The 15,673-nt window shown below is 40.6% G+C and overlaps 1 protein-coding gene across 1 annotated transcript in view; it reads right to left on the reverse strand.

Annotated features, from left to right (window-relative positions):
• The window catches only part of LOC309957939 (uncharacterized protein C1orf21), a 226,242-nt gene that overhangs the window by 7,269 nt on the left and 203,300 nt on the right, over positions 1–15,673 (reverse strand). The window contains exon 5 of the mRNA XM_082833493.1: positions 13,660–13,720. Coding sequence (XP_082689619.1) covers positions 13,660–13,720 — 61 coding nt within the window. The remainder of the gene's footprint in view (positions 1–13,659; positions 13,721–15,673) is intronic.

Below are 15,673 nucleotides of genomic sequence, written 5' to 3' on the forward strand. Positions count from 1 at the left end.
TGGAAATTCATTTAGAACAAATAAAGTCAGCAAACACACAAATAGAAAAATGGTCTGCTTCAGTAATAAAAAAAATCCAAATGAAGACAATTAGATATTATTTAAAAATAGCGATACCCAATTCTTGGGAGTGTACAATGAAGCGCAGCTCTCATACACTGCTGGCAGCCTGGTAAAGTGGTAGGGCTGCTTTGGAAAGTAATTTGGTAATATGTATTATGAGTCATAAGAATGTTCATACCCTTATTATAGCAATCATAGACATCAATATTAATGATAAACTCCCAAATATATGTTTTTAAAAATATATGCATTTATTCCCTGGGGCTGGAGGTGGGAAAGGGGATTGGCTGTTTGCTGGCAGGAGGGAGCTTACTGATGTGATGAAAATGTTCTAAAACTGGAATGTGGTGATAGTCATGCAGTTTGGTAAATTTACTAAAAATCATTGAATTGTACGTATAAAATAAGTAAATTTTATGGCATGTAAACGATACCTTTATAAAATTCTTAGAAGTGTACAAATATTTTCATTGCAGCATTTTTATTAGGCATGGGAAAAAACCATCTAACATCCCAAAGAAAAAATGGTTAAAACATATAAAAGACGAACAAAACAACAGGATCGGTCATCCACTGTGTCCGAAACTGGCAGATCCTTCTTGTACATATCCTGCATTTCCACATATATTGCTTTCTTCTCTCATACTCCCTCCTCCCCAGACTTCTCTTAGTGGTTACTTAGTCTTACGATCTTGTTCAACATCATAATTTCAAGTGAAAGCTCTAGGGAGAATTGGTCTCTTCCCCTCAGTCATCCTTCCATCCCACCACGTATTAAAAGTAATTTTAGCCAAAATGTTTGCTTCCCTTACTATAGGGGGCAGAACAGAACACGTCTCTTATTCCCCTTTGTCTTTTTTTTTTTTTTTTTTGCTGATAAAGCAAAAGACTTTATTGGGAAGGGGCACCCGGGTGGAGAGGAGCAGGGTAAGGGAACCCATGAGAACTGCTCTCTCCTCTTCGTCTTTTTGACACTCAATGGAATCCTTGTGTGGCCCATAGAAGTGTGCTTTAATAAGGCTTATTTCTGCCGGGAAGTGTGCACTGTTATACTCATTATACAGCAGGCTAACTGACATATGAAGACTTCCCCCTCCTCTCCCGAACCTCTCTGGATGACTGGGAAGCTCCATAGGTTTCTGACCTGTGCATTATTTGAATTCTCCTACCACCTGTCTGCTTCCTTTACACGATTCATCTTCCTCCTCTCTCTTCCTAACTGTGGGCTTAGTGAGTCTGTTTCTTGACTTAGTCGCGCCTCTTTGGTAGCCTTCTACCCTGCGCTGTGGGGCAGTCTGGCTTTCTGGGCACCAAAGGACATCTTGATTAATGAAACACAATTATTTGGTATTTGGTACAGACACTTAATGGGCCGTCTTGCTTCTCTGCCCACCTAACATCTTTTTCCCCAAAAACTTTTCCCCAAAACTTTTCCCCAAAACTTTTCCAAAACTTTTCCTGCATGTATCACCATCCAGCGGCAACCTCGGATCTAAGTTTCTATGGGAGCCTGAACATTTAAACTCTGTCGAACCAGGAATACAGGGGCACGAGAGCTGCATTCCACAGCTTGAGCATCTGTGAACCACCAGCCAGAATCCAGAACAAAGATGACGAGGAGGAGGAGGCGGGAAGAGGGTGGAAAAGTGAAATGAAGGACACCCCCCAGGGGCTGCTGTTTAATCCTCCTCCTGTAGGGCTGTGGGCCAGGAGTCAGGCGCCCTCCACTGCTTCCTCGGGGCTGCAAGTGTCAGAGCCTCTTCAGTCAGGGAGTGTTTCAGCAGCATTTTCATTACAGCACAACAACAATTTATAACAAGTTTTGAGGCAATGCCGAAGAAAAGCAAAAATAATTAGCAGTGCTGTTCAAGTCTCCTCCCCTGGCTTATTTCATTAGAAAAATCAATCAAGGCATTAATGGCCAAGCCTGTTTCTAGTGAGCTTTATTCTAATTAGACTTGTGCATTATCGTTTCAGTTGGAAAAAGGAATCGTTCGTAATGACCAGTAGGGGTATGACAGCCTCTGACTGTTTTGTTGACCATGTAGAGGAATGATCACCACGATAACAACCACAGTGACAAGAACCCTAGTATACTGGCCTTTTCCTTTCCAAGAGAGAATGTATTGACTAAACAGCTTTAAAACTCCCATGAAGCGTTGATTATACCCAAATCCTCATTCTACTGATTCTATCCTTCTAAAAAGGATATTTTAGAAGCTTCAAGGGACCTATTTCTCAAGGTCCTGCTTTGCCTGATGTTGGCACTCAGATGACTTCGATGATGCCCCTTTCCCCACGAGGAGGCGAGCGGGAGTGAGGACAGGGAAAAGCAGGGATGGGACTTCCTTGGCGGTCCAGTGGTTAAGACTCTGTGCTTCCAATGTAGAGGGCACAGGTTTGATCCCTGGTCGGGGAACTAAGATCTCACAAGCCACCGCATGGCAAGGCCAAAGAAAGAAAAGAAAAAAAAAAAAAGCAGGGATACAGAATGCAGGATGCCCATGTCTCTGGGCCATATTGAACTGATGTCCTAGAGCAGGGTTGGTGACTTTCTCTGTGAAGGACCAAAGAGTAAATAATTTAGGCTTTGCATTCTAAAGGGTCTCTGTTGCAACTCAGCTCTAGCTATAAGCATGAAGGCAGCCACAGAGAAAAGTAAAAGAACGAGTATGGCTGTGTTCCAGCAAAACTTTATTTGTGGACCCTTAAGTTGGAATTTCACATGATTTTTCCCATGTCAGAAGATATTATTTGGCCTTTTGTTTCCCCCAACCATTTAAACACATAAAAACTATTCTTGTCTGGCAGGCTAGATTTGGCCCATGGGCTGTATTCTGCCCACTTTTGTCACAGAAAATACAATTACCATCTGTAGGTTCAGAGGCTAACCCTGTCACGGGTTCGGGCCCTCTTCCTAAGAGCTCACACAGCAGAGATAAATTCCACCTTGAGAGACATTTCTCTCAAGATGGGGCCAGGGTTCTTCTCCAAAAGATTGTTTTATAAAATTGTTCTTATAAACCAAAAAACCATCGATCAAAATCAAAATTAAATTAAAAAATTTTCTTACAACCCTGTCTTGCTAATAAATTAGAAAGTTTTCAAGTTTCATTTAAATCTCTGTCCATATGTATGTCACTTTTATATAGTTTCAATCCTATGATAGACAACAAATTTTTTAATTTTATTTTTTTTACTTGATATTAGCTTATAAAAAATATTTCCCTGTTATACCCGATTCCTTATAATGATAAAGAGATACACCATAAAATTTTGCGTAATTCTTTGCAGAAGATTTCCAGGTCATTTGATGGACTTAATTCAAAGAGATGTCTTAAATTAGTCTATTCTCAGGTATAAGAGTTAAGATTTAAATGCCACCCCCTCACCCCTAAGCCAGGAGAACCCACTTGGTGGACTGGAGCCTCATGGGTCTCCCCTAGGATTCACTTCCTCTAGGACATGAAGCTTCATGGGTCTCCTCTAAGACTCACTTCCTTCAGGACAATGGCTTTAGCAGGCCTGGGATTTCAATCCATATGCCTCTTGACAAAGATGTGCCTTCCAGACAAACTCTTTAGAGCTCTTTGTTCTGAACCAATTGCTTATACCCTAGAATTTATTTTGAACATGGCTGGAGGTTTGGGGAGACTAAGAACACACCTCCTTTCCTTACAGTTTTTAACTGAGAACAGTCAGTCAGATGAGAATCAGCGTTCTTGCTGGATTAGAGAACCCAGCAGGCTCTCCTTATCCCCTCTCCTCCCACCCCCCTGAGGCCTTATGGATGGTGACTGACTCACCCAGTCACAGGTGGAGAGAGTAGAGAATGCTGGGTTTGCCCGTCTTAATGCTCCATGGGCTAGCCTACCAGACAGGGGAGAATGTGACAAGTTGGTTCCTTTCCCTCCTGCCTACACAGAGGAGCAACACTGTTTGCTGGACCACAGCGCTCACCTTCCCTTTCCTTCTTCTTTGCTTTCAGAATAGGAAGCACATGCATTTGGCCAGGGAGAGGACTGCAGCTACTGATGGGGTGTCCCTGCCTGCAGAAGGCACAGAAGAGTGAACTAGCTAGATATGAGGGAGAAAAGGCCCAGAGAGTAGTGAGGAGTGAGTGGGTGTCCTGGGCCCATGGTTGGGGAGAACATGTCCGTTTGGCTTCCTTCCTCTTCTAGGACATGGCTAAGGTGGGCAAGCTGCACCCTAAAAAGAGGAAGAAAAGCAGGGTCCATGGGATTTCATGATGGATCCTGAGGTTTCCATTGGCCTGATGAATCTAATACATTTCCTGGGAATTAACACTTTGGGAGGATAACAACTGGGGGAGGCCCAGAGGACATATGAGAAGCTGGGCAAACAGAACTAACTGAATTTGTGGGGACTGTTTAGCCTAATAAGTTATGAAGCTCTGATTATATTAAGGCTTGTCACACATTTGATCAACTGGCCAATAAGAACAGCAATGAATAGAGGTTAACTCCATCTGCGGCCATGACTATCAGAGCCCTTGGAAATGGGAGCAGTTTCAAATGAAATTAAAACAGGAGCACTGGGCTTCCCTGGTAGTGCAGTGGTTAAGAATCCGCCTGCCAATGCAGGGGACACGGGTTCGAGCCCTGGTCCAGGAAGATCCCCGTGCTGCGGATCAACTAAGCCCAGGTGCCACAACTACTGAGCCTGCGCTCTAGAGCCCACGAGCCACAACTACTGAAGCCTGTGTGCCACAACTACTGAAGCCTGCGCATCTAGAGCCTGTGCTTCACAACAAGATAAGCCACCGCAATGAGAAGCCCATGCACCGCAAGGAAGATTAGCCCCCGCTCACCACAGCTAGAGAAAGCCAGCAACGAAGACCCAATGCAGCCATCAACAATCAATCAATCAATCAAAACAACAACAACAACAAAAACCAGAAGAACTTCAGGTGACTTAGAGCATGCCTTGGTGCCCGTGTATTAGTTCCTCCTGAAGGTTTTCTTCCACCAAACTGTACATATGTGGATGCAGTGGAAGGTGTGAGCAACGCCAGTGACCAGTGTGTAATCTGCTTGTTTTCCACCTGACATTTTGTCATACACATATTCCTCTTTTCATAGACTTCTCTGAATTTTGAGAAATTTAAAAGATACAGAAAAGTATAATGAATGTAACAAGCACTGCATTTCTATCACAGGCATAAGAACTAGTAATATTTTGTAACGTTGCTTCTAGCTGCCACTCTCTCCCCGAAGAAATGAAACTACCATCCCAGTCCCATTCCCCTTCCCCCATCCCTAGGTACAACAATGATCATGGGTTTGGTATGATCATTTTGATACTTTAATAATTGTATAATATTCATAATATACCAAATAAACTATACATCTTATATATGAATGTTTACGTATAAAACAGATATAAATACATGCCATTTATAAATATATCATATAAAAACGTACTATAGTAATGTGTGCATGCACACGTGTATGTATAACTGGTGTTTAATAAATATTTGTTGAATGTCCATCTAAAAACAGTGTATGGTTTTTTAATTTGTATGGTGTCATACAATTCTTTATCATTCTGCTCTATTCCTCTATTCATTTAATAATATGATTTGAGATCTATAATTGTGGAGATATATATATATATATATATATATATATATATGCGCCTGGGTCATTTCTTTTAACTGCTGCATGATATTGTACTGTGGGTCTATAAAGGATTTTATTTATTCATTCCTCTAGCGCTAGGTGCTTAAACTGCTTCCAGGTTTTAAAAATTTTTTTTGCGACTGAGCACAGTATGTATGCTTCAGTGAACTTTATTGCACACATGTAAGAGAATTTCAAGGATACAGACTCATAACTTTAACTGATGGTTTTTATTGGTTAGCATTAATAGTACTTCCTTATATATGCTGGCTACAGATCCTTTTCATGTTTTAAGTATTGCAAATATATTCCAAACTTAGTTTACTAGAAGCTCTGCATTTGGGAATTATGAGACTTATTAATAAGATAGATACTGACCCATGATACTCACCTGACTCTCTGTGTCTATTTTAAATTTGTTAAGAACCCAGAAGGGAGGCAGAATATGATTAAACATCTCCAAACCTCCAACAACCAATTTCGAGAATATGAGTTTAAAGTATTTGGTACTCCTCTTTTGACTCTATTTAGAAAAATGGGATTAAAATGAGGGCAATCTAGAAGAGTCTACCCCAAGAATGCTTTCTCTAGGAATTCTCCACAGAATTTCAAAGAGAGGAATAAGTATCCCACAAATAACAAGATATATCAGAGTAAACATTTCAAGAAATGTATAAAACATAATACGTTTTATAATTCCTTCCCAATTGATATAAAGGGGCATGCCTCATGCTTTGCTACAGAGGGTTCTGTTTAGTGGGAGTTTGGAAAGTTGCGGGTAAGTCAGATAAGATACTCTCTGAAGTTCCTCCCAACTGAAAACTTTATGCTGCTAGATTAGAAGCTCCCTAAAGGCAAGGACCCAATTTCCTAATTCCTCATGGTGCAGCTCCATGGCCCTGGCTCATTTCTGCGTCCAGAGAACACATTCCAGATAAGCTTGTTAAATGAATCAAAGAAGTTAGTCTCACTGCTTTAATGATCTTGTTAGGGATCCCCTTTCCTAACTTTTTGTTGTTGTTATAAACATTTTAAGACTAGTATTAATGAATATTTGCAAAAGCAGGTTTTAAGCAACCCACAAGAATTAAAAAAGAATGAACCCTCCAAACAGCAAAAATACAGATAGGGATTCAGCTGTACCCGGGCCACTGACTCATGGACTCATTCTGTAATCAGCTCAAAAGCTGGTACAGGTTATTTAATGGCTCTATAAATGTTCACACGAATCTAATTCCTTAACATGTTTATACCACACAGGAGGGAGGTGGGCCAGTACACCGGAAAATATCCTGTTCTAATTCTCTGTCTACAAGGAGACATCTATACCACAGGAAGGCACTTGCTCAAGCAAGGTTCAATCTGATAAGTTCTGCATGTTCAGTTTCAGTCACCACCTCCCCCAAATCCTTCCTCTACAAATGGCCTTTATGACGTGGATACAGGCAACTTCAACCAAAATAAAAGCTACCAATCTCAGAGCACATACAACATATCAAACACTCTGCTATAGACTCTACATGAATTTTCTTTAATTTCCCAGACAAGTTAGTATTACTATCCAAATTTTTTGGTGAGGAAACTGAGGATCAGAAAGGTTAAACAATTAGCCTGAGGTCACACAGCTACTACTGGAGTGGGTCTTCGGATTTGCCTGGGGTTTGAAGCACAGGCTCCTTCACTTGCTCCGTGCTGCCTCTTTTCTTGACTTTTCTCAGTTCTGTTTCTTGGCACTGTACCTACTACATACCTGCCATGGGGCTCCTAACTGTTAAGAGCTCCTCCTATCATGCTGAGCCCTCTGCTACAGGAGTCTGCCCCATCACACCTCCTTCCTTCGTGTGCTTCTGCTTCTGCTAAGCCCAGTGGTCTTATGTGCCCTATTCACTCATTCAACAAATTTATTAAGCCTCTGTTCTGTCCCAGGCCCTGTGCTAGGTTCTAGGCAAACAAAGAGACCCAATTTTTATCCTTAGGGAACCGTCTATGTAATGCTTCGAGTTCTTTTAGAGATTCTTAAATAATAAATTAGCAGTGACAGAGGCTGGTACCCTCTGTCCCCAAGGGCCCTCTGTAGGGCTAAAACAATGCCCCTGGATGCTAAGCGCGAAGAGTGGAAAGGCCATGGGGAGGAGGGGAAATAGATAGCCCAGGAAGAGGACGGGAAGGAGAAACCGAATGGGAACAAGACAAAAAAACGACACAAGCCAGCATCACTGTCTCTCTGCTCTGAGTGGTACCTTGGGCCACCTTCTTTTGCCCAAGTACTACACCCATGGCAAAATGACACCATTCACCGACTGTGCCCCAGGTTGCTGTTGAGTTCAGAGCACTGTCGGCCCCACTGCATTCATAAAAATGGCATGGTTTTTATTTGTATTCATGTACTCCACTGTTCTGGAACCTGGACTCTTCTCCTTTGCTACTCCCTAAGGTACCAGGCTGACAGAACCTCAAGAATTCTCTGAAAATCAAGCCCTCCAGAAAAAAGAAAGTGAGCAGAGACTGGGTGTGTTGCATTCTTCTAGGCTTGCTGCCTCCTTTATTTTCCTTGGCTGCATGACCCATGACTAGTAGCTACATGGAATGCTGGGGAACGCTAGGATCCTCAAAGTCCACAGTGTGCACGCACTTCGCCAGTGGCTCCTGCACCAATGTTATCATAGTAACTATTAAGAAGTCACCTGCATAAAGCTATGCGGTAGGGAGAGAAACAAAACAGGGCTGAGTCACAGCCTTACCCTTGTAATTACAGCTTTACTTTGACCAGCGAATGAGGAAAGGTACGTACAGGAGAGAGAGCAGGCAAGGCAGGGGGATGAAGGGGAAGGAGACACAAGGCAGGGTTTGGTTATTAGCAAAATTAAGGCCCTGCTGTGTTTCCCATGGAGCAAGGAGCTGTTTAATGGAATAACGGCAGCCCAGCCCAGTTCCAAAACACATGTGTCAGCAAGAGCATCTCTCTGCCAGTGCTGAAGGCCCTGGTTGTTACGGAAATGGACAAGCTAGTGGGAGGGACATGCTATGACTTCCTCTGTACACATGGAGCAGGCCGGGTGACATTCTTCAGGATCTGATACAACAGTCCCATGTTTCTCATCACTAGCGGCACTGAGGAGACCTTTAAACGCACCACCAGAAAGTAAAACCTATCATCAACTGCAGGTGCCAAATATTATATTCGATTCTATAGCAGCTCTGCAGTTAAACAGTCTACTTCAGGAAGAGTTTATATATAGAACCAAAAATCATGGCTCATAATTACACACAAGTCACTCTCTTTACCAGATGAAAAGCAAACACCTTCGGATCTCTGACACACTGATTCATAGCGTAGTTCAGACTGATCTGACATAATATTAAGAAAAGGAGCCCTTGAAATAAATTTATAAATGCAGACTTACCATGTTTCTCACCAACTAGGTTAGTTCTGGGGCCAAGGAAATCAGGCCACTTCAGGAACCCAAACATTTTCTAAGTGTAAATGATTTTTCAACAGGTGTAAAGGTCTATAGATAAACATATTAAAATCAGCTGATTTTAAATCCATCCGCTGCTCTTTCTAAGACATTTCCTCAAAAGGTCACATTGAATAATTCCAGTCAGCAGAGGCGGAGTCTCAAAATCGTACAGGAATATGCGAGTCATGGTGGCACGCTGATAGCTCACCCTCGGGGGGTGAAGTACTATGAGCTATTCTCAAAGAGGAGAAGGGAGCTATGAAAGGAAGGAGAATGGGTTTTCTTGGAGTTATCTGTGCTTAGTTTCCTAATTTTCTTTACAGTCAGAGATACATATGGATAAGATCAGACCCTGACGAGACTCGTGGGTGCTCATGGGTATAGTTGGGCCCTGGATCTGAGCAAAGCCCATAAGTGAAATGCACGGGTTCTTTGCCTGGGGCCCGAGGACAGGCTCCAGACAGTTAAAAAACTCTAAAATTTTACTTAAGAATTTTGTGTATATGATATCATGTGCATTTTTATAGGGAGAGTCTTTCTAACTTTTACAACATTCCAAAAAAATGCCCATGACCCAACAGAGCTTAAGATGCTTTTCACGAGGAAAACTAACCGGATGCAACTGGCATTGCACTGAGACATTCTTTAACATTCAGGGCTCTCTCTGCGAGAGCAAAAGACTTCTCAGTTGTCAGCTGTTCTTACATCTTCCTAAAGCAAAATATAAATCCCTGCGTTTGCCTGGGAAAGACAGTATTAATGCAGATACTTAAAAAATGTATTTACTTTTTCTGCTTCTTACAAGTACACAAATATACCGTAGAAAGCATATCTTAAAATCTGATGTGATCTGTCTTTGGTATGATATTCAGAAACTCCTCCACAGGGCCAAGTTTTAATCATCTAGATCTCTTCTTTCTCCTCTAAATATAGTGAAAGACGAGAGTTTAAAATCATTATCTTGCGCTGCAGTAAACTGTCATTTTCTCTAAGCTGTAAAATTAGGCAAATGTCACCACTTCACATAAAGTTCAGGAGCCTGGGAATTGTCAGGGACAACAACTATAGATTGTAATGGAATAATGGTTAGGTATCCAAGTGAAAAAGAATGAGGTAAAGATAAATGAGGTGCTCCCATTGTTTCACAGCATTTTTTTACTCTCCAAAAGGAAAAGCAAAAGTAGATCAGAGCTTACAATGCTCTTTTGAACTCTCACTGCTCTCCTGAAAAAAATCTCTCTCGTGGTCATCTCCAGATGCAGCTCAGTGTCCTGGCTTTCTTCACGCCAGCATAGTGAAATGGTGTCAAGTGTCCAAGGATGTCCCAACTGCCTGGTTCACGGACCTCAAGTTTCAGCACTTGACCCCTGAAACACCTACGTTCAACACAGGATGACCTGACTCACGGTGATAATGGTGTAAGGGGTGATGGAAGAAGGACGCCTCCATTGGTAAAATAATTACCTTTTCAAAGAAATCTGCATTTAAAACTGAGCTCCTCAAGTCAAGGGACTCTTTCCTACTTATTCTGTATCCCTTAGTCCCTATCTGTTTTTCTATCCTGAGTCACAGCATAATGCCTGGTATGCTAAATAATTAAACGATGCTAAATAATTTAGCATCAAAAGCACTAAATACTTTGTTAATGCATTTTTGCTACTTGCTTTTCTTTGACACCAGTAACTTCTTAGAAAACTGCTTGCCCAGCTGTGGTGCAAAAGTAAACTGCAGCTCGGCACCATGATCATTTTTGATTTAGAGTAGTCCACATTAAGTTTCACTGTAAGTATTAAACCACCTAGCAGTCCTTGTTTCCTTATACTAATGGTACGTTTGCATATATCTTGAGAGAGACAGAACAGAGATTTCTCTTAATATGGAGAGGAGAGTTGAAAGGTAAATCAAACTATGCCCCGTAGACATTCAATAAATACAAAGGATGAATCAAGGAACGGCAGGTTTAAATCTCTACAGATTCACTCAATTTTGCTTCTTACCAACTTAAGGAAGAAAAGAGGAATTGTTGGACATTTCTGAGAAAGATTATATCTCAAAACTCAAGGCCTCTCAGAATGACTCCAATTTGCAGCATGAAGCTCTGAGTTTAGTTTTTTTAAATCAATCCTATATAACCTAAAGAATAGATGTGAATTGCATTTATGGTTGTCTAAATATTAGTTGGACCAAAGAAATATTTAGCAATGGTAAAAAGTCAGGAAAATGATTCATAAGAATCCAACTTCCAATTTTGACTATATAAACTATGACTATATATAAACTATGACTATATAAACTATATGACTATATAAGACTATATTAAGCTGAACACATATATTAAAAAGGAACATTTTAATTTGGGGAGGCTTAATGTTTAGATGATACATAGGATAGCATATTCACAAAATTCAGAAGGATGAACTTTAGGTAAGAGAGCAGAAATAGGAAAGTTTGGTTCAGAGAAGATACAAAATTCCCTTAAAAATCTGTAACTGGGCACGTATCACAGATTATATAACAGCTCATTTTTGAATATATATATATATATATATATATATATAGGGATATATATTGGGATATATATATATATTGGGATATATATTGAATATATATATTCAATATATATATATTGAATATATATATATTGGGATATATATATATATAGTGGGAACTATATATATATATATATATATATATATATATATATATATATATATATATATATATATATATAGTGGGAATATAGTGGGAACACTGTATCCTGAATCTACAAATGCTCCTTTGTCCAAGGAAAGTTTCATCCAATAAATGATCAAGTTATAAACTTTGCTTTTGTTGTGCTAAACACATCACAGTCTACATCCTGGATGCAACGTAAGAAGGGAAGTAGAATTTCAGATGGGAACAATGAATTTCAGTTTTGAGTAACAAGAGGTAGAATTTCAATTATGGAAACACACCAGAAAGAGATTAGATCACTTAAAACACCTTGTCAGGGTCTGTAAATGTTGTTTAAAAAGATAACTTACAATTCAGGTCTCAATTTTTACAGACTACCTCTGACTACTAAGCAAATATTTTTATTGCCAAAAAGCTAGTGGAGGAGAAATAATCCAGAGAAAGAAAAGAGCTTCACCATTACAGTAGGAACAAAATAGTGCTTTTTATGCTTCTCTTTACTGAAAACAAAATGTTACTGGCAAGTTGAACAGCTTTTGAACCAATATGTGAAACCTGGTAATTATTCCTAGATGATGTTTTCAATCTAAAAAGTCATGAATAAGCTAAAATTTCACTAAAAGTAAAAAATATATATATATACTCAAATGAGAATGTAAGCATAGCCAAGGAACACTATAGATTAAACTATTACTTTAGTTCATTACCCATTTCTATTTTTCACATTGCTAATAGATGCTGGTCTTTTAATGGTGCATTAGAAGATTATATAATGATTCTTTCAGGAGAGGTCCACCTCAGAGAGGAGTCTGTTACTGAAGTACGGATGAATTTAAGACCTCCTTCACTATCTTCCATTGACCGATATATACATAACCTAGGACTTCATGAAGAAATGCTCAAGGGCCACAAAAAGTAAAAATTAAAGTGGAAAAATTTCAAAGGTAAAATTGGCCCGTGATGCCTTAACCATAGTCGTGATATGCTCTGAATTTGGAATTTAACTCTTCTTCAGAATAAGGTTTTCAAATTATAATTCTCAGATGTATAACTTTAGTATTTAAAATTCACTCCCTGCAGTGATAAATTTAAATTCTCTAAGCACGTAAGCTTTTAATGATTACCATATTGAACCCTTCATCCAGTTAATCCTCATATGGCACTCTGAGATCATAAGTATGGGTTAAATTTCCACATGAATCAACTTTGTGTCTTACTGTCACTGTAAAAACCACACACTTTTAGAGAAGCAACCTGGAGACTCTGCTTTGGAGTCAGACAGACGTGGGCTGGAATTCCAACACGACCGCTATTAGCCTTGCAAACCTGGGTAAGTTACTCAAGCATGAGCCTCAATTTCCTTATCTGTAAAATGCAAATATTACCTGTCTCATGGCCACTTCCCTGAGGTAAGGTATTGATTGCAACATGTTTGCAACATTTGTCAATAACTCAGAGCAACACTGGGTATGTAGTAGACAGGTACTAAGGACCTCCCTGCTTGCAGTCTGAGGTCCGAGCAGGGCACCAGGTGCAGACAATACACAGTGATAGATAGCAACGCTCTGTTTCTAGGCAAAGGCTCTTACCAGTCTCTACCTGACTTTCCACACTTTAATGAAAGATCAATGGTAGCCCAGGATCCTGGGAAGCTCTGTTATACATTAAATATTCTCCTAGCCACGCTGTGATGTGTGGACGTTTGTTTTAACTCTAACCATCCCCTTGTAAGAAAAGCTTTGTAACAGAAACCAGAATACCGTTACTCTAACTCATGAGGCAATATTTCCCTTGAAACATGTAATTTTACTTCTTACCTTTTCAATTTTTTCATCCAGCATTCTGAAGAATTCTTGCTGGCTTTCAGAGATGTGCATGCTGAAAAACAGAGAGTAGGTAAGTGCGTATTTCAGTGTTTTCTTAAACCTAGCTCCCTCAGATGAAAAATGCCGAGTCCCTAAACTTCGGGGCAGTCATTTATTTCTTGCAGACTTTTCCACTGAAGTACTCTGAAGTCACACTAAGGATAAATGTCATTACAGTAACCCTGCAAACGTGTTTCATAACAGTCTATCAGTTCCTATGATTTAAGGAACGCAATTTCCTTTCAACGTACACGTTATGTATAGTGGTGTTACTTGGAGGTGTGTGCCCAATTTTTGCCTTGTACTTAAAACAAAGAGCACAGGCAAGCAGTACATGGCATATTTCAACCCTGTGTGTAACCATAACAAGAAAATATATCCTAGTTATTATATTAAAATGTGTATTTTACACAGGCTGTCAGCATCAGCATGGTATTCCGCTGACTGTGTAGGTGTGGGCTGGCAGCAAACGAGCTGAGAACTTGACCTGAATATCTCCTGTACTGGTGACAGCAAATGCACCTCTTTGGAACTGAAATCCACTGGAACGTGAGAGTAAGTGAGGAGGCAAGTCTGAGTAGCCCTCGCCCTGTGTGTTTACCTGTTCTTTGCTATTTAACGGCATACTTAATGAGATGGACGTGGTTGGTGAGGACAAAACTAAGAAGGTAAGGAGAGCAGAGAGGATTCACGGACAGGAGAGAAAGGGTCTTGAATGGAAGGGTGACTTATGGATTCTCAAATCCCGATGCACTAACTGAGCTCTTTCAGAGGAACTGTTATCCCTGGAGGTGCAGCAGACCCTGCCACGTGGAGCAAATGCCCACCACGGAGATCCTCGTTACGTGTGTGTTGTCTTAGAGATGGTGTAACCAGACAGCGTGACGCTTACTCTGCTGTTCTTCATGCGCTCCTTTCAGAGAGAAGCCCTAAATCTCTTCCATAGGGACAGAGACAGAACTTTCACTCTGATGAAGTAAATTACCCCCTATCGACTGACTCCCGCCTAGGTAAACGGGGATGCCCTCCTCTCACGTGGAAACTATCAACACAGTGGCATTAATAATAGTTCTTACCTACGAGGGTACACATCGCACTGTGAGAAACAGTCCCTAGGTAACAACTTGATTCTTAAACCCCTTCTGATGGACAAGTTGATGATTGTTGAGTGAGGGGAGGAGATGGAAAAGCATGCTGGGCTGGCTTTACTGTCTTTCTTCAAGATTTAGGATGGGATAATTGGATTGTTTCTCATTTAGTTTATAAAGTATGAATACTAAGGGCTTCACTGGTGGTGCGGTGGTTCAGAGTCCGCCTGCCGATGCAGGGGACACGGGTTCGTGCCCTGGTCCAGGAGGATCCCACGTGCTGCAGAGCTGCTAGGCCCGTGAGCCATGGCTGCTGAGCCTGCACGTCTGGAGCCTGTGCCCCCCAATGGGAGAGGCCACAACAGTGAGACGCCCGCGTACCGCAAAAGAAAATAAAAAAAAGTATGAATACTTGATGCTAAGATTAATTAGATCTAAAAATCTTTTCTAAAAGCCTGTATGTTGGGATTTAACTACTACAGCTTAACAATTTCGGCTATTCCTATTTCTCTCTAATTACTAAAATTCCACCTTGGAAAACACAGCGCTCCCCCGGAACATTTCTTTTTTATTGAGGTATAGTTGATTTGCAATATTATATTAGTTTCGGGTATACAACACAGTGACTCAAAATTTTGATCGATTATACTCCATTTATACCCTGGAGCATTCTTGTGGCTCCCAGGGGTCCCAGCAAAGCTCTTGTGAGTTAACCCTGCCATCAGAGGCTCTTCTTTCTGTGACTTGTCAGTTTCCTGAGACTAGGGTGATGATGCTATGGAATCTTAATGACAAGTAATCAAATGAAGGAAAGGTGGACAAAATGAGCTCTAGAGCTGAAAGATACACGGCTCCCATTTTAAGTGACTTAAAAAAAT

The sequence above is a fragment of the Leucopleurus acutus genome (genome assembly GCF_964270905.1).
Source record: "Leucopleurus acutus genome assembly, chromosome: 2".
Classification (NCBI taxonomy): domain Eukaryota; kingdom Metazoa; phylum Chordata; class Mammalia; order Artiodactyla; family Delphinidae; genus Leucopleurus; species Leucopleurus acutus.